Source organism: Mesocricetus auratus, unplaced genomic scaffold (genome assembly GCF_017639785.1).
Source record: "Mesocricetus auratus isolate SY011 unplaced genomic scaffold, BCM_Maur_2.0 Super-Scaffold_100008, whole genome shotgun sequence".
NCBI lineage: Eukaryota > Metazoa > Chordata > Mammalia > Rodentia > Cricetidae > Mesocricetus > Mesocricetus auratus.
The window spans coordinates 43,915,170-43,940,427 of record NW_024429192.1 but is presented as its reverse complement, the minus strand read 5'-3'; the positions used below and the strand labels follow the sequence as shown (position 1 = coordinate 43,940,427).

The window sequence follows — 25,258 nt, the reverse complement described above, 5'->3', positions numbered from 1 at the left end:
GTAAGGATGGACAGCAGGTTTAGTTTAACAACAGAACCCTCGAGATGAGTTACTGCAGGCAAGTGTCCAGTGTTTGGGGCAGTTTCATGTCTGTCTCCTGACTTGAATCATGGATGCAGATACCCAAAGACCCAGGAGCAATGCTTCTGGTTTCCTCAAAGAAGGAGTTTGGAGTCAGTTTTTATCAGGAGAGCAAAGGAGATCTCAGAAATCAGTTAGTGGTCTTTCTGCTTCTGTGTCATTCATGCCTGGTCCAGGTGAGCATCTCTAGTGGCAAGGTAGCCCAAGAAAGCAAGGTTTCAGCATTGGGATGGAGAGAAGAGTTGAGAATGGTTCTTGGGCTGACTTACTCACAGCAAGCACTGTGGTTCCAACCCTAACAGCTTGGCTATTCTTGGGAATGCTGCAGGCCTCTTATTTTCCCACAGTGCCCAGACACACTTGTCATTGTGCCAGGGTTGTGATTGCTGGTAACACAGGTCACTCAGAACTGATGTGATGACATCATCATTGTTTGACATGGAGTTCACTGGGAGAGATGAAGGCACAATGAGGAGCTTCAGACGTGAGGGAATGTAAGAAACACAGCAAAAATGCTATACACCATTTCAGAGTCACTGGACTTGTCTCAGCTGAGCGTCATTGACTTTTAAATGTTGTCAGCTTTACAGTAGTCTCCTTCTAAGTTTATTAGAATAGGCTAATGCTATTATTTGTAGTTCTTATGATGTGGCAGTCCATTCTGGATGCCAATTCAAACTTCTAGGTTGTCAACTAGATGCCAATGCAAACTTTCAAGTTTATCAACTGAATTCTGAATTTAAGTATGTTCCTCAAAAGTAATGAAGTGCTGGGTCATCTGCACTTATTTAAAAGATAAAGACAGTGACATTTTGTGTAGCGTGTGTCTTTACAAATGCAAACTGTTCAGTTACAGAAAGCTGAAGCAATTTTCCTTAAAATCAGGATCAAACACAAGAGGTTCAAATGACAGTCTCACTTCATCTCCTCTCCCTGCCTTTATGTCATTGTTTCCATCATGAAATGATGTTAAAATGAATCTTGAAGCAGGATTGAGGGAAATAAGCAAAACAAGAAATTCCTTGTATAAGTCTGGAAGAATAGTATGCTTAGCTTAGATGGCGCAAAGGTGATGGATAGAGCTGGAATGAGGGAGGAGGAAGGCTTTTGGGGACAGTGAGCTGTGACTCTAGACTTCTTATTTAGCATAACTTAACAGATTCAAGTGCCCACCCCAACCCCACTGCCATCATACCAACCAGTGGGGCCTAGTTTTTGAGACTGGACACTGGCAGCAGGAAGGCTCTGCTTAGATCATTAGAAGGACTGTTGCTGAGACAATTGTATCTTTTACTCCAAAAGAATTACAGACTTTAGTAATTACAGTCTGGTGGCTCTGCCCCCGCCCCTCCGGCCAAGAAATTTGCTCTGAGATAGCAGTTGAAAATCGGAATTGTAAAACAAATCTGGAAGAGGTTTGTCAAGGTTTTCTTTCCCATAAAAAGAAAACAAAATATCATTTGTAAAGTTCTATTGAAGAAAACTTTGGGAAGATAATTTAGGTTGCTTAGTAAAGAGAATGTGGCTATTAAAACAGCACCAACCACACTAGTCACTGTTAAAACAAAAAATGCAATCAGGAGAAATTACTTGAAATGTTTACGCTCACTTCCAGTCTCAAATTAAAGCCGAGCATCGTGTTCCTCTGGGTTGCAATTCAAATTCTCTCTTCCTCCCCCGATTCCTATAAACATAGCAGCTGAAAAAGAATTCCTTTCTTCTAAGCAGAATGACTGCTCCACATTTAACATTTTTGTTTCTATTTTCTGAGGGCTTTATTGCCCGTATGACACTTTGAAATCACAAAACATCTACTTGAGACTCTCTGCTCTATAGACTTGTCTTTCTGACTTTGAGAACAGTACGTGAAATATTTGCTGAGTAGAACCGAACCATGTTAGTCTCTACGCCAAATAGCCTTGGCCTCTGAATCAGTCTGAATAGATCACAGAAGTCAGAGGTCAAGTCAACTCCTAGCCTCTCAATCCTGTCCTTCCAGAGTCCTTGACAAATGCCACTTCCTCTTAGGTTTTGGTGACTGGGAATTCAGAGCTCTGTTGAGTATACTCACAGAATTTGAACACTGGCTGCACACCAAATAGTTGCTTGCCGGTGTGATGAATAGAAATTGGTTGTGACTCCTCCAGGTGGCCACAGCTGTTAACATGGCGGGACCGCCTGCACATTGCAGCCAGTCTAAATTCTGCTCTTTGTTATTGGTTTTCCCCTTTGTTTGCCCTCTTCTCCCTCCAAATGCAGAAAACATTTTTATACCCATGATACCCAAGAATGCAAGTGAACCACTCAAGCAAGAAGAAGCTACTTTACCTCCCCAGGTCTCATACCATGAACTCAATCAGATTTGGGGGAGGGGGAGGGAGGAAAGGAGAGGGGCAGGGCTAACAGCTCCCAGTTCTGATCCAGTTCCAATCTCCCATTTTTCAGATGGATAGTGACAGAAACTGCCAGGAAGTGGAAAAAACTAAGGTTACAGATGTAAGCATTGCAGCAGATCGGATGGGATGAATAAGGATTCTGGCACTCGGGAGTCTCAGAATACTGAGTGTTACAGCTGGGATGGAAAGGTATTCTGTCACTCTGGAGTCAAGGAACACCACAGGTCACAGTAAGCATAACAGCTTACTGCCTTGCTTTAGGGAAGGCATCCCAGTGTATCAGCCCTACACAGGCAGGAGACGGCTTCCCTAGCAAAGTTGTTACAGTGTGCCTCAGGTCCCCGGGAGTGTAGTATAACAACTCCACTTAGCTAGGGAAAGGTTTCCCCAGCAAAAGTGTTACAGCCCTGCTCTGCTCGCTCAGCTCTGGCTTGGTAGAAAAGATGTTCTATGAAGGAAGGTCTCACCCAAACCTCCTCATTCAAGAGATTTATTGGGAAGGGAGAATCCAGGAGAGTGACTGACTAACTCTGCCTCTGTGGAAAGAGGCAACAAAACAGCTACAAGCTGAACAGACACAGCGTTTATATAGGGAATCCTTAGCTGGCAGAGTTTTTCCAGGGAGATTTCCAGGGTGGGGATTGGTCAGATTTCAATCCCTGAGCATAGGATGACTAGATCTCCTGCTCAGGGATTGGTTAGTTTTCTGCACAGGTTTAGGGTCAGATTTGCCTCTGGTTTCAGGGCCAAAGTGTGTTTCTTTCACTGGCCCTTTTTAGCCTTTTGGCTCTAATTTTAGGGCCAGGGTGTATTTTTTTCACTGGCTCTGATTCCAGGGACAAAGTGTGTTTCTTTGTCACTGGTTTCAGGGACAGGGTGCATTTCTTTGGTTCTGGTTGCAGGGCCAAAGTGAGTGTCTTTGGCTCTGCTCAGGGTGTGTTTCTTTGACTGGCCCCTTTTCCCTACAATAGAAACCTTATGGCTAAAAAGATCAAGAACCTCTCAGAAGGGCCTAGAATGGTGGCCATTAATTCCAGCACCGGGAGACAGAGGCAAGTGGATCTCACTGAGTTCGAGGCCAGCCTGGTCTACATAGTGAGTTCCAGGATTCTTAGAACTATGAAGTGAGACTCTGTCACCAAACCAAACCAAACCAAACCAAACCAAACCAAACCAAACCAAATCACCAAACCAAACCTCCAGGTGAGGAGCCACAGCGTAAAGTTAGCTTCTTACTGAGGACTCCAGGGGGCGCATGCGTCTGTTGATCTCCTACGCTGCGAGCGAGCCAGAGCGTGTGTGGGCGTGGGCATGGACGTATGCGTGTGCGTGGGCGTATAGTTTTCCACCAGGCTTCAGTATCTTCTGGTGTTCAGAGATCGTGTTTGAGAACATGGACAGATATGCCTTGCTGCAGAGGGCTAAACTGCATCTGGATTTCATCCACGCAAACTCGTGAGTTTCCAGGACAGGTTGGAATGGGGGAGTTTCCAGGAGGGATCGGAATGGGGTAGTTTTTCCACGTGCTTCCACCCTATTCAGTTGGAAAACAAAAGCCTAATGAATTTGCTAGGACGGTTTTAAGAATGTATTTGCTGCGTGTGAGTTCTTTTTGGGAAAGAAATAACGCTATACCTGGGGACTGAATCATTTTGATGCTCTTTAGTTAAACCAAGTGGAAAGATGGTCCCACATTTATCACTTAGCAAATCTATTTAAATGTTGTCCAGCAGATTAGAACTACTCCCCATCCTTTCTATCCTTTTTCCGACACACCGGAAGATGCTGTAAAAATTCATGTTGCTTTACAGAGTAATTCGAGTGTGTAGATTTCAATAGCCGTGGGCAGCAATCTGGTAGTTATCCTTCATTGCCAGGGTCAGATGTCTTTGGGGTCCTCTTAACTAGCTGTTAATTGAAATAGTACAGTCTGTCTAGAGAGATGACTCCGCAGTTGAGAGGACTAGCGGCTCTTCCAGAGGATCGGCTGCTCTTCCGACGGACCAGGGCTCCATTTGAAGCATCTACAGGGTGGCTCGCACCTCTCTGTAACTCCAAACCTAGGATGCCTGCAACTCCTAACACTATCTTCTGTCCTTCCTGAACACCAGGCACACACTGTGGTACTCAGACGTACATGCAGCAAAACACCTTTACACACAAAATTAAAAGTAGAAACGAAATAGTACAGCCCATTCTTTTTTATTTATTTATTTATTTATTTATTTATTTATTTATTTATTTATATTAATATTTTTTATTTTCCATTTTAAATTTAGATAAGAAACAAGGTTGCTTCACAAGTCAGTACGAGGTCCCTCTCCCTTTCCCTCCCCTCCTCCCGTGCTCTCCCCCCCATCCCCCCCGTTATCCCCTCATTCCCCCAGGGAGGGTGAGGCCCTCCATGGGGGTGTCCATAGTCTGTCATTTCATATAGGGCAGGGCCTAGACCCTTCCCCAAGAGTTCAGGGTGAGAGTGCACCTCACATTGTTCTATGGGAGTCCAGAGACCGTGTGTATACTTGGGATGGGTACTGATCTGCTGTCCAAGGCTCAATAGATTACCTAGGCCTCCTCACTGACACCCAGATTCAGGGGGTCTTGATCGGTCCCATGCTGGATTCCCAGGCTGATGCCTGGGATTCAAAGTTAACCTTTGTCTGGTCAGCTGTTTCTGGGGGTTCAACCAGCCCAGTCTTAATCCCTTTGATCATCAGTCCTCCCTCTCTGATACTGGCTTTCTTGAGTTCAGCTCAGTACTTAACCAGCCAGTAAATGAAGTTTCTGTTTCCCAGACTCTCTGGCAATAGGATTGTAGGCTGGCACTCCCCAGATCTATGTCTAAAATCCATATATGAGAGAGTACATGCCATGTTTCTCTTTTTGTGACTGGGTTACCTCACTCAGGATGGTTTCTTCTAGTGTCATCCATTTGCCTGCGAATCTCATGATTCCATTATTTTTTGTGCTGAATAGTACTCCATTGTGTAGATGTACAACATTTTCTCTATCCATTCTTCGGGTGAGGGACATCTAGGTTGCATCCAAGTTCTGGCTATTACAAATAAAGCTGCTATGAACATAGTGGAACAGACATCTTTGTTATATGAATGGGCATCTTTTGGATATATGCCTAAGAGTGCAGTTGCTGGGTCTTGTGGTAGGTTTATTCCCATTTTTCTGAGGAATCTCCATACTGCTTTCCAAAGTGGCTGAACCAGTTGGCACTCCCACCAGCAATGGAGGAGTGTCCCCCTTTCACCACATCCTCTCCAGCATAAATTGTCATTGGTGTTTTTGATTTTAGCCATTCTGACAGGAGTGAGATGGTATCTCAGAGTTGTTTTGATTTGCATTTCCCGGATGGCTAAGGATGTTGAGCACTTTCTCAAGTGCCTCTCAGCCATTTTAGACTCCTCTATTGAAAACTCTCTATTTAGTTCTGCAGCCCACTTTTTAATAGGGTCCTTTGGTGTTTTGGAGACTTGCTTCTTGAGCTCTTTGTAAATTTTGGAGATCAACCCACTGTCAGATGTGGGATTAGTGAATATTTTTTCCCATTCTGTGGGCTGCCTTTTTGTCTTGCTGACTGTGTCCTTTGCCTTACAGAAGCTTCTCAGTTTCAGTAGGTCCCATTTATTAATTGTTGATCTCACTGTCTGTGCTACTGGTGTTATGTTCAGGAAGCTGTCTCCTGTACCAATTCGTTCAAGTGTACCTCCCACTTTCTCTTCTATGAGGTTCAGTGTGGCTTGATTTATGTTGAGGTCTTAGATCCATTTGGACTTAACTTTGTGCATGATGATAAACATGGATCGATCTGCAGTCTTCTACATGCCAGTCTCCAGTTATGCCAGCACCATTTGTTGAAGATGCTTTCTTTATTCCATTGTATATTTTTAGCTTCTTTGTCAAAGATCAGATGTTCGTACGTGTGTGGGTTAATACCCGGATTTTCAATTCGATTCCATTGGTCTGCCTGTCTATTTTTGTGCCAATACCAAGCTGTTTTCAGGACTATAGCTCTATAATAGAGCTTGAGGTCAGGGATAGTGATGCCTCCGGATGTTGCCTTGTTGAACAGGATTGTTTTGGCTATCCTGGGTCTTTTGTTTTTCCATACAAAATTGATTATTGTTCCTTCAAGGTCTGTGAAGAATTGTGCTGGGATTTTAATGGGGATAGCATTGAATCTGTAGATTGCTTTTGGCAGGATTGCCATTTTTACTACATTGATCCTACCTATCCAAGAGCATGGGAGATCTTTCCATTTTCTGAGGGCTTCTTTAATTTCTTTCTTTAAAGATTCAAAGTTCTTACGATACAGGTCTTTCACTTGTTTGGTTAGCGTTACCCCAAGGTATTTTATGTTGTTTGTGGCAATTGTAAAGGGTGATGTTTCTCTGATTTCTCTTTCAGCCCTTTTATCATCTGTATATAGTAGGGCTACTGACTTTCTTGAGTTGATCTTGTAACCTGCCACTTTGCTGAAGGTGTTAATCAGCTGTAAGAGTTCCCTGGTAGAGTTCTTTGGGTCATTGATGTAAGCTATCATATCGTCTGCAAACAGTGAAAGTTTGACTTCTTCCTTCCCAATTTGTATCCCCTTGATCCCCCTTTGTTGTCGTATGGCTATAGCTAGAACTTCAAGTACCATGTTGAAAAGGTATGGAGAGAGTGGACAGCCTTGTTTTGTTCCTGATTTTAGAGGAATTGCGTTGAGTTTCTGTCCATTTAGTTTGATGTTGGCTGTTGGTTTACTGTATATGGCTTTTATTATGTTTAAGTATGTCCCTGTTATCCCAGATCTCTCCAAGACCTTTATCATGAAGGGGTGTTGGATTTTGTCAAAGGCTTTTTCAGCATCTAGTGAGATGATCATGTGATTTTTGTTTTTCAGCTTGTTTATATGGTGGATTACGTTGATGGATTTTCGTATGTTGAACCATCCCTGCATCCCTGGGATGAAACCTACTTGATCGTGGTGAATGATTGTTTTGATGTGTTCTTGGATCCGATTTGCCAGTATTTTATTGAGTATTTTTGCATCAATGTTCATGAGGGATATTGGTCTGAAGTTCTCTTTCTTGGTTGTATCTTTGTGTGGCTTGGGGATCAAGGTTATTGAAGCCTCATAGAAAGAGTTTGGCAAAGACCCTTCTGCTTCTATTGTGTGGAACACTTTGAGAAGAATTGGTATAAGCTGTTCTTTGAATTTGTGGTAGAATTCTGCACTGAGGCCATCTGGACCTGGACTTTTTTTGGTTGGGAGACTTTTGATGACAGCTTCTATTTCCATAGGGGTTATAGGTCTATTTAAATTGCTTATCTGTTCTTGATTTAGTTTTGGCAAATGATAGCTGTCCAGGAAGTCATCCATTTCCTTTAAATTTTCGAATTTTGTGGAGTACAGGTTTTCAAAGTATGACCTAATGATTCTCTGGATTTCCTCAGAGTCTGTTGTTATGTCCCCCTTTTCATTTCTGATTTTGTTAATTTGCGTGTTCACTCTCTGCTGTTTGGTAAGTTTGGACAAAGGTTTGTCTATCTTGTTGATTTTCTCAAAGAACCAACTCTTCGTTGCATTGATTCTTTGTATTGTTTTCCTGGTTTCTACTTTGTTGATTTCAGCCCTCAATTTGATTATTTCCTGGCGTCTACTCCTCCTGGGGGAGTTTGCTTCTTTGTGTTCTAGAGCTTTTAGCTGTGATGTTAATTCTCTGGTATAACTGTTTTCCTGTTTCTTCATGTGAGCACTTAGTGCTATGAACTTCCCACGTAGCACTGCTTTCAAAGTGTCCCATAGGTTTGGGTATGTTGTGTCTTCATTCTCATTGAATTCGAGGAAGTCTTTAATTTCTTTTTTTATTTCCTCTTTGACCCAGGGATGGTGCAGTTGAGCATTATTCAATTTCCATGAGTTTGTAGGTTTTCTGCAGTTTGTGTTGTTGTTGAATTCTAATTTTAAGGCATGGTGGTCTGATAAGATGCATGGAGTTATTCCAATTTTTTTGTAGCTGCTGAGGTTTGATGTGTTGCCAAGTATGTGGTCGATTTTTGAGAAGGTTCCATGTGGTGGTGAGAAGAAGGTATATTCTTTTTTATGTGGATGAAATGTTCTATAGATATCTGTTAATCCCAGTTGGGTCATTACTTCTATTAGACCCTTTGCTTCTTTGTTGAGTTCCTGTCTGGTATTCTTGTCTAGTGGTGAGAGTGGTGTGTTGAAATCTCCCACTATAACTGTGTGGGGCTTTAGATGAGATTTAAGTTCTAATAATGTTTCTTTAACGAATGTGGATGCCTTTGTATTGGGGGCATAGATGTTCAGGATAGACACTTCGTCTTGGTGGGTTTCACCTGTGATGAGTATGTAATGACCTCCTTCATCTCTTTTGATTGATTTTATTTTAAAGTCTAGTTTGTTAGATATTAGGATTGCTACCCCTGCTTGTTTCTTGGGTCCATTTGATTGAAAAATTTTTTCCCAACCTTTAACTCTCAAGTAATGTCTGTCTTTGAGGGTGAGGTATGCAGCAGAAGGAAGGGTTCTGTGTTCGAATCCATTCTGCTAGTCTGTGTCTTTTTATGGGTGAGTTAAGGCCGTTAATATTGAGGGATATTAATGACCATTGATTGCTCATCCTTCTTCGATTTGCGATGGTTGTTGTTGGTGGAATTATGGGTGGAATTTCGCCCCTTTGTTCTTTTGGCTGTTGGTAGAGAGGGATTCTCTAATGCTTATGTTTTTCAGTTTGTAGTTAGCTTCCTTGGGTTGGAGTTTTCCTTCCAAAATTTTCTGTAGGGCTGGGTTAGTGGACACATATTGGTTGAATCTAGTTTTGTCATGGAATATCTTGTTTTCTCCGTCTATAGTGATTGAGAGCTTTGCCGGGTATAGTAGTCTGGGCTGGCATCCATGGTCTCTTAGTGTAGGTAGAATATCTATCCAGGACCTTCTGGCTTTCAGAGTTTCCATGGAGAAATCAGGTGTAATTCTGATAGGTCTGCCTTTATATGTTACTTGACCTTTTTCCTTAGCTGCTCTTAATATTCTTTCTTTATTCTGTATGTTTGGGGTCTTGATTATTATGTGGCGAGGGGATTTTTTTGTGGTCCACTCTATTTGGTGTTCTGTAGGCTTCTTGTACCTTCATTGGCATGTCTTTCTTAAGGTTGGGAAAGTTTTCTTCTATGATTTTGTTGAATATGCCTTCTGCCCCTTTGAGGTGGATTTCTTCTCCTTCTTCTATACCTATTATTCTTAGGTTTGGTCTTTTCATGGTGTCCCATATTTCCTGGATGTTTTGTGTTAAGGATTTGTTGGATTTAAGGTTTTCTTTGGTTGATAAATCCATTTCTCCTAATGTATCTTCAACACTTGAGATTCTCTCTTCCATCTCTTCTATTCTGTTGGTAATGCTTGTATTGGTAGTGCCTGACTGTTTGTCCAGCTTTTCTATTTTCTGCCTTTCTTCAGATTGTGTTTTTTTTAGTGTCTCTATTTCAGTTTTCAACCCTTGCAGCGTTTGCATTGCTTCTTGCAATTTTCTGTTTATCTGTTCGTCCGTTTGTTGCCTTTTATGAATTTTTTGGTTTGTTCTTTCTTCCATTTCTTGCATTTTTTGGTTTGCTTTTTGTTCCATTTCTTGGATTTTGTGCTTTGTTTCTTCTTCCATTTCCTGCCTTTTTTGGTTTGTTTCTTCCTCCATTTTTTTCATTTTTTGCTTTGTTTTTTCTACCATTTCTTGCATTTTTTGCTTTGTTTCTTCTTCCATTTCCTGCCTTATTTGGTATGTTTCTTCTTCTAATTCTTGCATTTTTTGCTTTGCTTTTTCTTCCATTTCTTGCATTTTTTGCTTCATTTCTTCTTCCATTTCGTGCCTTTTTTGCTTTGTTTTTTCTTCCAATTCTTGCATTTTTTGGTTTGTTTTTTCTTCCATTTCTTGCATTTTTTGGTTTGTTTTTTCTTCCATTTCTTTGAGGGATTTTCCAATATCCTCTTTTAGGGCCTCTATCATTTTCATGAAAGTGCTTTTAGGGTCGTTCTCTTCTGCTTCCTTCGCGTTGGAATATTGGGGTCTTGCTGGTGTGGAGTCTCTAGAATCTGGCGGTGTCATATTTGTTTTTCTGTTGCTGACTGTGTTTTTGTATTGTCTCTTTCCCATCTCGTCTTTTAGTGGGTGCAGAAAGAACCCCTTCCTGGTCTGGGGACCAGAGTTCCCTTTTGGTGGGTGCTAGTAAGTCCAGTAATCTGGTGGTTCTTCTATGCCTTGTCCAAATGCTGGTCCGTGGGTAGAGAAGAAGAACAGGAATCTGGCGCGCTTAGCCTCCTACCTGGTCCCCTGGACCCTATGCTGGGTCCTGTTGTACCTGATCCGGAACAGCTACTCCCCTGGTCTCCCTGGGTCCTGTAGTTTCCTGGTCTCTTTGGTGGGAGAGAAGATCTGGAGTCTGGGGTGCTTGGCTCCCGCCGGGATTGGGAGCTCTGTGCAGTTCCCAGGCGATCTGCAGGCTCTGGAACACAGGCCGGGAAGCTGGCCTGTTTACCTGATGCTCCCGCCGGGATTGGGAGCTCTGTGCAGTTCCCAGGCGATCTGCAGGCTCTGGAACACAGGCCTGGAAGCTGGCCTGTTTACCTGATGCTCCCGCCGGGATTGGGAGCTCTGTGCAGTTCCCAGGCGATCTGCAGGCTCTGGAACACAGGCCTGGAAGCTGGCCTGTTTACCTGATGATGCCAGAGGGACAGCTACTTCCCTGTGCGCCCAGCCTCCTCTCCTTTCCTGGAATCGTTGGTGGGAGAGAAGATCTGGAGTCTGGGGTGCTTGGCTCCCGCCGGGATTGGGAGCTCTGTGCAGTTCCCAGGCGATCTGCAGGCTCTGGAACACAGGCTGGGAAGCTGGCCTGTTTACCTGATGCTCCCGCCGGGATTGGGAGCTCTGTGCAGTTCCCAGGCGATCTGTAGGCTCTGGAACACAGGCCGGGAAGCTGGCCTGTTTACCTGATGATGCCAGAGGGACAGCTACTTCCCTGTGCGCCCAGCCTCCTCTCCTTTCCTGGAATCGTTGGTGGGAGAGAAGATCTGGAGTCTGGGGTGCTTGGCTCCCGCCGGGATTGGGAGCTCTGTGCAGTTCCCAGGCGATCTGCAGGCTCTGGAACACAGGCCGGGAAGCTGGCCTGTTTACCTGATGCTCCCGCCGGGATTGGGAGCTCTGTGCAGTTCCCAGGCGATCTGCAGGCTCTGGAACACAGGCCTGGAAGCTGGCCTGTTTACCTGATGATGCCAGAGGGACAGCTACTTCCCTGTGCGCCCAGCCTCCTCTCCTTTCCTGGAATCGTTGGTGGGAGAGAAGATCTGGAGTCTGGGGTGCTTGGCTCCCGCCGGGATTGGGAGCTCTGTGCAGTTCCCAGGCGATCTGCAGGCTCTGGAACACAGGCTGGGAAGCTGGCCTGTTTACCTGATGCTCCCGCCGGGATTGGGAGCTCTGTGCAGTTCCCAGGCGATCTGCAGGCTCTGGAACACAGGCCTGGAAGCTGGCCTGTTTACCTGATGATGCCAGAGGGACAGCTACTTCCCTGTACTCCCAGCCTCCTCTCCAGTACAGCCCATTCTTAACCATGACTATTGATGAGGATACCCCAAGTGCATGCTTAAAACTTGGGGAGATATGGAACTACAGATGAAGATTAAAAATCTTCTCGTGTTTCTATATCTTTAGCTCTTCCGATGCATGTATTTGTATGCCTGTTATACAGTCGATGAAGGAGACAGAAGAACAAAAATAATATAGACCAGTTACAACCATACACCAAGTTGAAGTTGGGTAGAACAAGGTCACTATGCGACTTAGATTGGCATACCACTTAAATTATGGTATACTTATTTCTGGAACTTTCCAATTAATATTTTTTGGAGTGATACTAAGGGTAATAAAAACCCACAGAAAGTGAAACCATGGATAAGGGTAGGCTACCGAAGTCAGATTGCAGAGGCGAGTGATTTGTATTTCTTTGTGTCATCTGTCACTTGAATGTGCAGTTCATACGGTGCCTTGGTGTTTGGTAATTACTTAGTAATTTGTATTCACTGAAAGTACCAACTGATACGATGGATGGAACATGCTCGAAGCACAGGAATGGAGGTGTAAAGGAAGCTGGGGAAGGGTGGCCGTGATGTGTAGGACAATCTGCTTGATTCTAAGGTAGCAGAGAAGACTGGCTGATGTCAAGCAGATATTTGCCTGCCGTGGAGAACGGTTTTAAGCTGGAAGGATGGATCTGGTAGCTTAAAAACAAATGCGACAGTTTTGAGTGAGTTGAAGAGAAAGGGTGAGCCAGTGCTGACAGGACTGTGGATTTTATGGTAGAGAAGCACCCCACCTCCATTGTGTGCAGTTTTTTTGTTGTTGGCTTTGCTGTGAAGTCCCAGTTCCGCTTTCCCACACCCTGCACTGTGATGCCAACATCTGCAGCTCAGTTTTCTGCTGGTGGTATAATAATGAAGAGGATAACAGCACAATGCCACCCAAACTCTGAAACAGGCTGGCATCTCAGCTCCTTGGTAGACCTTCACCCACAAATACAGGAGTAAAGCACTTTGCTTACGGCTTTTTGAAATAGAGTTTTGCTATGTAACCCGGAGTGATCTCAATTGTCCTCACTCAGCCTCTGAAGTTCTGGGATGACTATAACCAATATCCAGTCTACATACCCTAGAACCATACCCTACAATCAAGCACATGCTTTCTCTTCCTTTCTCCTTGCTGCCATTGACTTCGGCCCAAGCCACATCGTATCTCTTCTGAACCCCCCCCCCACACACACATAGCTTCATAACTAGGTGCTATGCTTCCGACCCCAGCTCCTCCTAGGCGCGGGTTTCCTAAAGCTTCCAGGCTGAGCTTTTGAAAAGTGATTCAGACAGAAATGCCATTCACCAGAAAATACTTCAGTGGTTTCCTCCTGTGTGCAGGCCTATAGAAGCCCTTCTGCACTGAGGGTAGAGTTCCCATATGACCCAGACATACCCTCACTTTAGCCTGGTCTCTGTATCCATCAAAGGTTTAGTGTGGTCTCCATCATTCTTTTCTGCTTTGGGATCTTTGCCTGTCTGGAGAGTTTCCACTCTGGAGCTTCAGGATAGATAGAGTTCTCATCTTCAGGGTTAATGAGGTATCATCTATCAGGGGTGTCTTCAGTGACCATCTGCCCCTCCCCCTTTGCCGTCACTCTTTCCCTGTCACTGCTATGAAGGTCATTATGCCCAAGATCTGGAAGGCTGTCCTCATCTTCATGTGCTTACTTGTGTGTATTCTCCCTCTAGATTGTGACTTGAATTCCAAGCAGCAAAGATCCCGTGGGCAAACATGGCAAATGTTTATAAAATTCTTTTGAATGAGCTAGCACAGAAATCACACGGCAGTTTGGGTCAGAAGTTTTACACTTTCAAGAGTCAGGGACGTAGCTTAGTGTTAGCTTAGTGTTATAATGTTTGCCTGAATTACTGTCATTTCCTGACAATACAAATAGCCAAGTGGCGATGGCGCACACCTTTAATCCCAATACTCAGGAGGCAGAGGCAGGCGGATCTCTGAGTTCAAGGCCATTCTGTTCAACAGAGTGAGTTAGCTCCCTGACATCCAGGGCTACACAGAGAAACCATCTCTCTCTCTCTCTCTCTCTCTCTCTCTCTCTCTCTCTCTCTATATATATATATATATATATATATATATATATATATATAATTTGTGTGTTTGTGTGTGTCTGCAGATGAGGGTGGCAGACCCCTTAAAACTAAAATTACTGTCAGTTACAGTACCCATTGTGGGTATTGGGAACCAAGTTTTATACATAAAGACAAATTGCATGCTGGATTTCCCCTCATGGTGTGCAAAGTTTGATGTCTGAAATGTCCCCATCAGGAAATGGAAAGCCAGCCCCTGACCCTGAAGGGAGCCCAATTTCACCCACAGATCACCCTTTAGCCCTGCCAGTGTTGAAAGTAGAGAACATGGTGGAAATCCATCATGTTCTGGAGAGAACCCGGCTTTGGGGCTCAGGACAGAGACCATAGGTAGATGGGAAGCTTATTTTAAGATCACTTCCCCAACTCTGGCAAAACTCCACACAGATTTATAGATGTGGAGTAAAGATGGCACCTGCTAACTTCTGTATCCACAGGTTTTAATAAAAATCCTCCCCAAATAATTTGTTCATACCTTACTTAATGAAAAATTTTATAGAAAAAGAAACCATTGAATAAATATTTATGATGCAAATTTAAAAGGTGAAAGTGCTCTGTAGCAAGAATACATTCCTTGGATTCTCCCTTTTTTGGATATTTCGGTAAAAACGTGCTTATAGAACAAAATCTAAAGATATGAATGTATGAAAACTTTGCAATGAAGCCTATTTCTTTGTATGCTAGTTTGTTAACAGTAAACAAACTAAGGGGCTGTAGAGATGGCTCAGCAGTTAAAAACACTGATCTTCCAGAGTACCAGGGTTCAATTCCCAGCTCCTACATGGTGACTCACAGCCATTTGCAATGCCATTCCAGGGGAATCCCACACATTCTTCTGGTCTTTACAGGCACCAGACATTCACTTGGTACACACACTTACATGTATACAAAACATCTGTACACATAAAACATGCAGGTTCTACTTTAGTCTTGACTGTGCTTAGCAAGTTGTTTAAAAATATTTTTGACTAAATTGAATTAAAATATAATTAATCATACATGTGATGCACGCTCCTATGTACTATATGTGTTTTTAGGTAAATGTAATTATCCCCTATGTCTTTTTGAAGCTCCTTAGTATCATTTATCCTTCCTACCTGCCTCTCCTGTATTCTCCCTCCCCTGTCCATAATTAAATCCCCCATCCCCTCTTAATTGGTGAGCTGTCCAGAGCTGGAGAACGTTTGCCTGTATCTTGAACCTTACTCTGATTACATACCCACATCACCTTTTTGTTCTCTTCTTATTTCCTCATCAGCACAACTCACAGTTTCCTCTTTGGAGCGCTGGCAGAGTTGCTGGACAACGCAAGGTAAGACATGTCTGTGACAAAGATCATGGAGGAAATTTCTACAACCAACTATAATCTATATATTTTTGCAATGAAACTGTAGTGCAGCTGAAAGAAAAAAAACAGAAATAAAGGAGGATGTGACTTCTCCTAAGGGGTTAAAGTATTATTTTTTTAAGTTGTAGTTGCAAAGAAGAGCACAGGCGGAGGCAGAGACTTCTAGGAGAATCCAAAGTGAGCACAACTGGCAGATTGAACCCAGACATGTGAGGAGATGGGGGAGAGGTGAGGGAGAGAGCCAGGAGCCAAGAGGCCAGCAGACCAAAAGAACAGGGTAGCCAAAATGACTGGGTTATATGGGAAAAGGAGCTATAGGAAGAGCAGCCCGGATGAGGGTAGGGCCTGGGGTATGCTAGCCAGGAGGACCCTGTAACAACAGGTAGGAACTGAGGGAAGCTGGCAGCCGGAGTCCATTTTGCTACGTTAATCGGCGTTTCGGTGAGCCATTTGTCTTGGGTTTGAGATAACAGCTATTATCTCCCATGTGTAATGTACTGTAATTTGCTTTCCTATACAATCCAAGTTCTATAAGAAAAGAACAAATGAGAATTGCTCACCTTTAATTTTTGGTGCCATATTTGAAGCTCTGGGAACCTGGATGTCTGCTTCTGTTAGTAGCTGTGCAGAGCAGATAGTCCTGTGGTTAGTTTTGAGTCATATATCCGTGCATGCCGTGTCTTAATTTTGTTTTGAAGCCCACTGTACTTGTGAGCTTCTCTCTTCCTGTATGTCATATGTTTATATACACTTTATGTATGTGTCTCAACTTGTCCCAGTTGGCTTTCTGTTGCTGTGACAAACACTGACCAAAAGCAACTTGAGGGGAAAGGGTGTTTATTTGGCTTCCACTTCCAAGTCATAGTCCCTCACTGCAGGAAACTGAGGCAGGAATCTGGAGGCAGGAAATGAATCAGAGACCATGGAGAGATGCTGTCTACAGGCTTGCTCTGCTAGCTGTTCGTATGTGGAGGCCCATCTGCCTAGCGATGTGCTCCCAGCAGTGGGCTGGGCCCTGGCACACTAATTAATCATCAAGAAATGTCTCCCAAAGACATGCCCACAGGCCCATCTGATAGAAGGAGTTCCTCAGCTGAGGGCCCCTTTTCCCAGGTGTGTCAAGTTGTTAATCAAGATTTGCCATTACATAACTCATGCGTTTTCTTCAGTGTCACCCTGAGGTGGGCATCATTATATCAGTTCCCCATACATAGGCATGCTACTCAGAGAGCTTTCCCAGATCTCTCTTCTCCCGTGTTTCACATGTTGGTCTGAGTGGGAAGGGTGACTAAAAACAGACTGTAGCAGGAAGGCAACGGTGAGAACGCTCCACACAGCAGAGGACGGTTGCTGTGACTGGGGGAGAGAAGGACTGGCCTGGGCTCCGGGGTGAGAGACGTGATGGAGAAGTAGTTCCCAGTTGCATTTGTGAACCTCCGGCACCTTGGCCACCTCTAGCCGATGTCTTGTTTGTTTGCCTCGACTGAAACTTTGTACAAGAGTTTAGAAAGAAAAGGAAGACAGGAAGGTTCATGGGGCAATAGGCAGGTTGGGGGTGCAGGGAGCTTGTTCAATAAAGGACTTGCCTGTGAGCATGAGGATTCCAGAGTCCATATAAAAATGCCAGGCTCCATGGTGGGCTTGTAATTCCAGTGCTAAGGAGGTGGAACCTGCAGGGTTCCTGTGCTCACTGGCTAGTCAGTCTAGGCTAATCGGTGATGAGTCTCTTTCTTGAAAAAGATAAATGTTGTTGAAGATGACATGTGAGGTTTCCTCCAAGGTTTACATGCCTCACACACGTGAACACGACATTCGCAATCCCCCCCCCCGTCCTCCCTCTCCCTAAGAGATACTGGGGAAGGCAACCAGATATCTTTAAAAAATCTCCTACTTGCCTTGCAGCAATGGGAGAAGTGGCTCCCTTTAGACTCCATTCCTCTGGTGGAGAAGAGTAGGTGACAGGTGTCTTCTTAGGGTTGGACTGTGTTTCACCCTCGCTCTATTCCCTGTTTCCCCAGACACTCCACACCAATCTTTTTCTGGCTTTGGCAGACACTGATGTTTTCCACCCTTGCTTAGAGCTGATATTTTTCATCAAAAGAAAATGTATGTTTAACGTTTTATTTACGATGCCCAGTCATCCTTCTGATGGTTTTTGTGTGCTTCCCTGTTACTCTAATAAGTTATTTTATATTATATTCAAGACTGTTGATTTCCTGTGGGTATAAAGACTAGGATTTGCATATTATAAAAGAATATCGTGTAAAGAGAGTATGGTATAAAGGGTGGTAACGTAGGAAGAGACGGCTGGAGGTGTCCTACTACAATGATGATCTAAAAGAGACTCTTTCCTGTGCTGAGGCAGCAATGCTATATAAACCATCTAGCAGACATCCTGTATAAACAAACCACGTCTTTAAAGTCTTCATTTTCTTCTGGTAGTATGGCTCAGTCAGTGGTAGAGTGTTTGTTTTCATGTGCTTGGCCTTTTAGTAGATATCTAACACACAAAAAGGCAACAAACACACAACAAACTCAGAAAACTTTTGACTTCAGTACAGTGGCATTTACTGAGCACCTTATATGTCCATGGTTCTTAGTAAAAGGCACAATGGTATAGTGGAAACACTGATAACTGCATACCAGACTGTAGTTAAGGACTGTCAGAGAATTTTCAGAACTCAATATCCCACTCAGTGCTTGCTGAACTAGTGGGAAATACTTGAGAACTGGCAGGGATTCTTTCAGAATTTCTATATAATGAGAACTTTAAGGTAATTTTAGCTCCAGGAAAAAGCAAAAGTGGCTCACTTCCAGGCTAGCCGACTGAATGCAGTGTGCCACCTCTGTTTTATTGGTGTGGTTTACAGTTTGAGACTGATGAATATTTCTGGAGAGACCTGCCACTGGTTATACCAGCTTCGGTACTCAGTCTGGTCTTTGACTTGTATGTGGATAAGAGCATCTGCACCAGCTGGTCCAGCCCGTCCTTCCTCACAGACCCTCTCTTCCTCACAGACCCTCTCCTTCCTCACAGACCCTCTCTTCCTCACAGACCCTCTCTTCCCCACACACCCTCTCCTTCCTCACAGACCCTCTCTTCCTCACAGACCCTCTCCTTCCTCACAGACCCTCTCCTTCCTCACAGACCCTCTCTTCCTCACAGACCCTCTCTTCCTTACAGACCCTCTCCTTCCTCACAGACCCTCTCTTCCCCACACACCCTCTCCTTCCTCACAGACCCTCTCTTCCTCACAGACCCTCTCTTCCTTACAGACCCTCTCCTTCCTCACAGACCCTCTCTTCCCCACACACCCTCTCCTTCCTCACAGACCCTCTCCTTCCTCACAGACCCTCTCTTCCTCAAGACCCTCTCTTCCCCACACACCCTCTCCTTCCTCACAGACCCTCTCTTCCTCACAGACCCTCTCTTCCTCACAGACCCTCTCTTCCTCCAGCACTAATTCTTCCTCAGCAGCCGAGACCTCATTCCTCATTGCAAGCCTGGGTCTTGGGGCCCTTCCTCCTTTGCTGTATCATTTTTTACTTTTATAAATCTTGAAATACAAGAAATAGCTGTGTATTAACAGCATTTTGAAAATAAGGGGGAAAAGAGCAGAGAATCATTGGTAAGCACATCTCATGGAGCAGCATTCAGAATACTTTTCTGTGAAACATCAAAAAGTAAATTTATCTGTCTCTAAAAGCTGTCCAGTTTCTGCCAAAGTGACTCCGTTCTGCTGAGTTAGGGCTAAGAAAACCATAGCCAGTACTTTACATGAACAGGTACAATTGTGTTCCAATAAAGCTTTATTATAAGACAGTTGGTGAGCCAGACTTAGTCCATGGTTCATAGTTTGCCTGCTTCCAACCTAGAGAAAACCTTTATTAACGCTTTGAGGGTTGGGTAAAATATTTTTCCTGCACATGTGAGGCATGCGGCCCCACCTCCACCATTGCAAAGAAACACATTTCATTTGTACAAATGACATAGTAATTTCCCCTTTCTTTTCAGTTTTTGAATTGGGATATATCATGAAAATCTTCCTATGGCTTTGTATTATTCTCCAGGAAGTCTTTAAAATATAAACACTATATTTATATTCTTTTGGAACCTTTTAAAAAATAACTACCACTAAATTCCTTCTCTAGTCTTTTAAGTTACTAAGTCTTAGCTTTTGTAATATCCCCAAATTATGGGTGATGACATTTCTTTCTATATAAATGTACAGTGAACCGTCTTAGAAATTGATCTTAAGTGATTTATGATTTTTGTATTGTTTGATATCTGATAATAGGTTTCACCTCACCTAAGCTATTGTGATTAATGTTATTTTTAAGGCACATTTTTTTCCTGTGAAGTAATGTTATTTTTGTATTGTTTGCAGAGATGCTGGGGCTATGAGACTTGATGTGTTTTCAGGTGAGCACACATTTCCTTTCTCGTTTTTTCTTCTAAGGAAAAGCCTGTAGCTACTTTGCCTTTATTTTATTTCATCAAATCATAGCACATTCTATAGATTTTAATGTAATCTAAGTGTTCTGTGAACACTGTGTCCCTGTGGGGAGCCAGATTGAGAAATGTATACTCTGAGGGTCAAATTGCTCACTTACCCCAAGGCCCGTTTACAAAATGATGTCTTCTAGAGCTTTGTGGAAACATCTGAGTGATTTGGGGTGGTGAATTTGTTTGCCATGGAAGGCAGTTTTATTTAAAAAATCACATTAGCATAATAGTTGTTCATAATTAAGCATACATCATTTCTTTCTTACCACAGTTTAAAATGCATAAGTGGGTATGTGGTACAGATAATTATCTAACTGCTACAAAACACAAACCAACTGTACTTTCTTTATTGACTTCATTTATGGTTCCTCAGTGTTTTGTGCTTTTATTAGTTAGTCTTAGTAGATTACGATGCTAATGACATTAGTTTCTGTGATGCAGTTAATGCTGCCTTCCTATGCCAACCCACATGGGAGAGGATATTGTCCATAGTGTGATTCCATCTCTGTGCAAAAGGTGCCTCATATTACTTCTCTTATCTGAAAATGTTAAAATGAGTGCTTAGGGTTCATGAGATATATAGACATTGAAGCCCCAAGACATAATAAATGATACTCTCTTCAGTCTTCCAGTTCATATTATGAAAGGTTTGAGAAATAAATGAAAATATGAGTCTCTGTCTCTGAGACATGATATTAGGATGGAATGTGTAGTTTTTTCAAAGAGTAAGTGCACTCGCAGGTCCAACGCCAGAGTTAGATGATCACAGTGGGAAACAATAATAAGGTACCTAATGACATAGAGGTATGAAGAAAACTCCTAGAGAAACCTTCCACTAACTCAGCTGAAAGAGGAGTAGACACCAGCTTGTGGAGGGTGTGTGACACACATTGACTCAGAGGGTATTCAAGATTAGTTCAGGGAACACATTTGTGTGACACTGTGGTCTGCTGAGGGGTGACAAAGGTTGGAGAGCTAGGGTATGACAGAGAAGCATGATTCATTCAGTGGCTTCAACTTTTTTCTGGAGAGTTGTGGGAAGTCAGCGTAGGATTTTAACACGAGTAATGACACGAACAGCGGGCTAAAATTGGGCTGCACATTGTATTTAAGGGAGGAAGAAGTTAGGGAGCCATTTGCTGTCGCCCAGAAAAGAGATGGCGATTGTCTGAGTGAAATCAATACATCAAAATAGAGTCAGCTAATCCCAGTGAGGAAGAGAGGACCAGGACACAGTGGAAGAATGCCCAGGTTGGGGAGGAATGTAAAGCTCGATAGTCCTGAAGTTTTGACTTGGATAAAAGCCCAGTACAAACAGGAAACAGTAGAGGAAGGAGTAAGTCTTGTGGTAGTAAGGATGGAAAATATATGTTTAACAGGTGATAGGAATCTGAGTCCATATCTTTTAAAGAAAGACTTGTTTTCTTTTACCTTGCTTTTATTGAGCTACACATTTTCCACTCCCCTTCCCTCCTCCCCTTTTCCCTCTTACCCTGCCCCCCTCCCCATGCTCCCAATTTACTCAGGAGATCTTGTCTCTTTCCTTATTCCTATGCGAATCCATGTATGTCTCTCTTAGGGTCCTCTTTGTTGCCTAGGTTCTCTGGGGTTGTGTTCTCTGGGATATCCACATACTATGTCTTCCTGGGTCTGGGTTGCCTCACTCAGAAAGGTTTATTTTTTATTGTTTCTTAGTTAATGTTTCTATGCATGTCTCTTCCTGTGTGGGTTTGTGCATGTGAGTGAAGGTGCCTGCAGAATCCAGAAATGAGTGTTGCATTCCCCTAGATCTGGGGTTATGGACAATTGTGGGCTTCCTGATGTAGATGCTGGGAACCAGACATAGGTCCTCTGTAAGAACAGTATATGCTCTGAATTGCTGAGACATCTCTCTGGTCCCAGAGAATCTCCCCAAATCAGTTTTACGGTTGAATGTGGTTTGTCCTCTGAATGGTCCAGGCTTAGACATCTAGTCCCCAGTGGATGACACTGAGAGATGATGGGACTCTGAAGGGCAAGCCTAGTGGGGGGTGACTAGAGCATTGAGGATCTCTGTCCTCAAAAGAGACTGATGTTGTTCTAAGAAGATTGTCATTAGTTTGACTCTGTGCTCTGGCTGCCTGCCTTGCTGTTTGGTCACTCTGTCACACGTGTTTGCATTCAGTCTTCCCACTGGTATTTGGTTATACCCTGAAGTCCTTACAGGGCTGAGTAGAAAATGGCACCATGCTCTTAGACCTGCAGAATCATGAGCTAAATACTTTTCTCCTCATAAATTATCCAGCCTCGAGTATTTTGTTAAAGAAACAGAAGTGGGTTAATACAAGTAGGTGCATGTTTTAGATAGTTTTTTTCCCATTGGCTATCTTGAGCATCACCTCAATTTGGAATAAGAGTTCTAACAGAACTTTGAATATACACGGTGGTTTAAATATTCTAGAAAACATAATTCATGGTAACAGAACATATGGTATCAACGATTGTCTGAGGACTAGGTCAGGGTGATTCAAGTATAGAAGGGGAGGAATAACAGAAGGCCAGGAGGAAATATTTGGGGTGCTGGATGTGTTCTCTGCTTGGATTGTGATATTTTCTCACATACCTCAAAATTAATCCAGCTATATGCTTTAAGATTATGTTACTTGTTGTGGTATGGTACTCATCAATAGCACTGTTATTTAAAAAGGAAATGTGTGATACTCATACCAAGCTGCTGAAATTAGTTTCAGAGCTGGTTTCCAGCCTGTGTGCTAAAATTAGTTTCATTATTTTAGTTACACCTTTAACATTTTCAGCTGTAGCTTAGATTATGTAATTTCATGGTATCTCTCTTTCATTAAAATTGACTTCAACCTTTTCCAGAAATCAAAAGCAACATCAAGAAGTAAATATCTGCAGCCACAAAGAAACACCATAAAGGCTTTCAGGGGAATTAACTACTTAGAAGGGAGCCTGATGAATTTAGGAAGAATGGCCCTGATTTGTTATAGAATTGCTGCATTGCTGGAAAGGCATAAGGGATGACCAGGTTGATAGAGAGATCCTAGGGTCACCTCTGATGGTTACTGTTCTTCCCTTTTCCAGGGGAAAATTACCTGAAGTTTAAAGGACCAGTCCAGGTCCTGGGCAGGTCCTGTCCTGCTGTATGCATAATTTACTCACCTGCAGATGCTTTGTGTTAATTTAAATCCTCTTTGCTATGTGAATGTTTTCCCCCTGCAGTTTCTCAGGAAACCATAGCCAAGACTCCATTCCAAGCCCATTCCATACCTGGGGCTCCATGCCTGCCATGGAGGAGGACAAATAATTATGGGAGCAGCATGATTTTCTGATGAACAAATTAAGCTCAATATTTATTAGGAATAACTTCTTTCTCTTACAGTGGCTAATGAAACACTACAGGGAGGATTCATGTTGTGTTTCCTGGATGATGGATGTGGCATGAGCCCTGGTAAGTTAATTATCTAGATACCTAACTGGCTGTGGAAGGCAGCAATTTGCAAATTCACGAAATAAATAAAAAATAAATTGAACTATCTATTCCAAACAGAGATATGGAGCAATTAAGGCAAATATATCTCGGACAACTTGTTTTGGAATTTTTCAGGTTTAAATATTCTAGCAGGCAAAATAAATTCTTTTTAACCATCTAAACCAAGACAGAAAATGACTATACATACTATAGTCAAAGCACATGAAAGACAAATACTGATTGCAAGACAAAAGCACTTGGGAGTGAACGGACTGCAAATAGTAACTGAATAGATTCTGACATCTTTTTGTTGCTCCTCTTTTACCTATTAGTTGCAGGAGCCCTGAGGCAATTTCTGATGCCTGTAGGCTATTATTAATTTTCTGCATAACCTTGAGAGAGAGGTTGTTTCTCCTTGTTTTTTTTTTTTTAACAGTTTTGGGTATTTTTCCTCCTCTTGTTCAAAAGGTTAGCTACTTCGACTGAATGTTCCCATCATAGCAAATACATCCATACTGTATCTTAGGGCTTATCTGTGTATATTTAAGGGTAGCCCCAGTTGACACATCGTGAGTGCCACAGTGCAGACTTCAGGCAAGTGAAACGATGCTCCCTCTGGTCCTGGCTGTTTGTTGCTTTGGATCTAAACTGGACTTCTTATATTGATTTAGGTGTGTTAAGCTAGGGTTCTGATCACTCTGCTTAGAAAATGGTGAAGAAGTCCAAGCAGACTGGTCAGTCACACATGTGAGGAAAGGATGGCCATCGTGAGGAGAAAGACTTCCCTTTAGTTTTGATGTCATCTCTTGTTCCCAGTAGCCAATGGGCAAGTTTAGAAAATGCCCCATTGCCCTTCTCAGCTCCTTGCTCTTCCTTTGTTGGGATAGTTTTTCCTGGCCTCTTTTGATTAAAATAGTGAATTTTCAGTATGAGGTGGTAAAGAGGCTGTAGGAAATTGTAGTGAAGAGAGTCTCTACTCATGTCTAGCAAGAGTTGCAAGTTCATTTTCCTGAATTCATAAGCAGCAGGGTGCATGTGGTGTGGTCTGAGCACCTACAAGAGAAAGCCCCTCCTTCCTAATGGGTCATTTATAGGATGGACAAACCATAAAGAATCAGTCTTCAAAAGAAAACTTCACCTCAGTTGGCACAGATGCTGTCTGTCTCTGAGGAATTCTTGATTTTTTATGTTGTGGTACAGCAGTGTGTATTCAGAACGAATTTTGAGTTGTGATCTTTGCTGGGCCTGGGAGTGTGTTCCAGGTTATCCTCTTAGGATCCTGGGCACTGCCAGCAGACCCCAGCTCCTGGTATATCGCCGATCACCTTGTGAATGAAGCATACTCTAGTGTGGTCTGTGTGGCTAAGCTATGTTTATCAGCAGACAGGCATATTAAACACACATTCTCCTTTCGATGTTTTCTGTTTATCCCGGGTTTACTGGGATATGTGTAACTCTCTAGTGGGAATCAAGGAGCATCTGTACATAGGAGAAAAAACACAGTATTGTTGAAAGAACAACTCTTTTAAAAATGGTTGTTTTCTTATATTTATTTTTTACTGACTTATTTGGGAAAGTGTGTTTCTTAGTGACATTTCCATGCATGGATATCATTTTGTATTTGTACTTTGCCTCCCCAACATCTTCAGTTATCTTCCTTCCTCCCTCCAGTTGGTCCTTTTCCTTCCTCTATACTGCACCCACATGATTT

General features: G+C 43.0%; 1 protein-coding gene across 1 annotated transcript in view; it reads left to right on the top strand.

Annotated features, from left to right (window-relative positions):
• The first annotated feature begins 3,848 nt into the window (after positions 1-3,848).
• Positions 3,849-25,258, top strand: part of Morc1 (MORC family CW-type zinc finger 1) — a 167,369-nt gene continuing 145,959 nt past the window's right edge. Inside the window, exons 1-4 of the mRNA XM_040750317.1 lie at positions 3,849-3,932; positions 15,479-15,532; positions 19,957-19,991; positions 23,458-23,526. Of these exons, the coding sequence (XP_040606251.1) occupies positions 3,871-3,932; positions 15,479-15,532; positions 19,957-19,991; positions 23,458-23,526 (220 nt within the window). The 5' untranslated portion in view covers positions 3,849-3,870. The remainder of the gene's footprint in view (positions 3,933-15,478; positions 15,533-19,956; positions 19,992-23,457; positions 23,527-25,258) is intronic.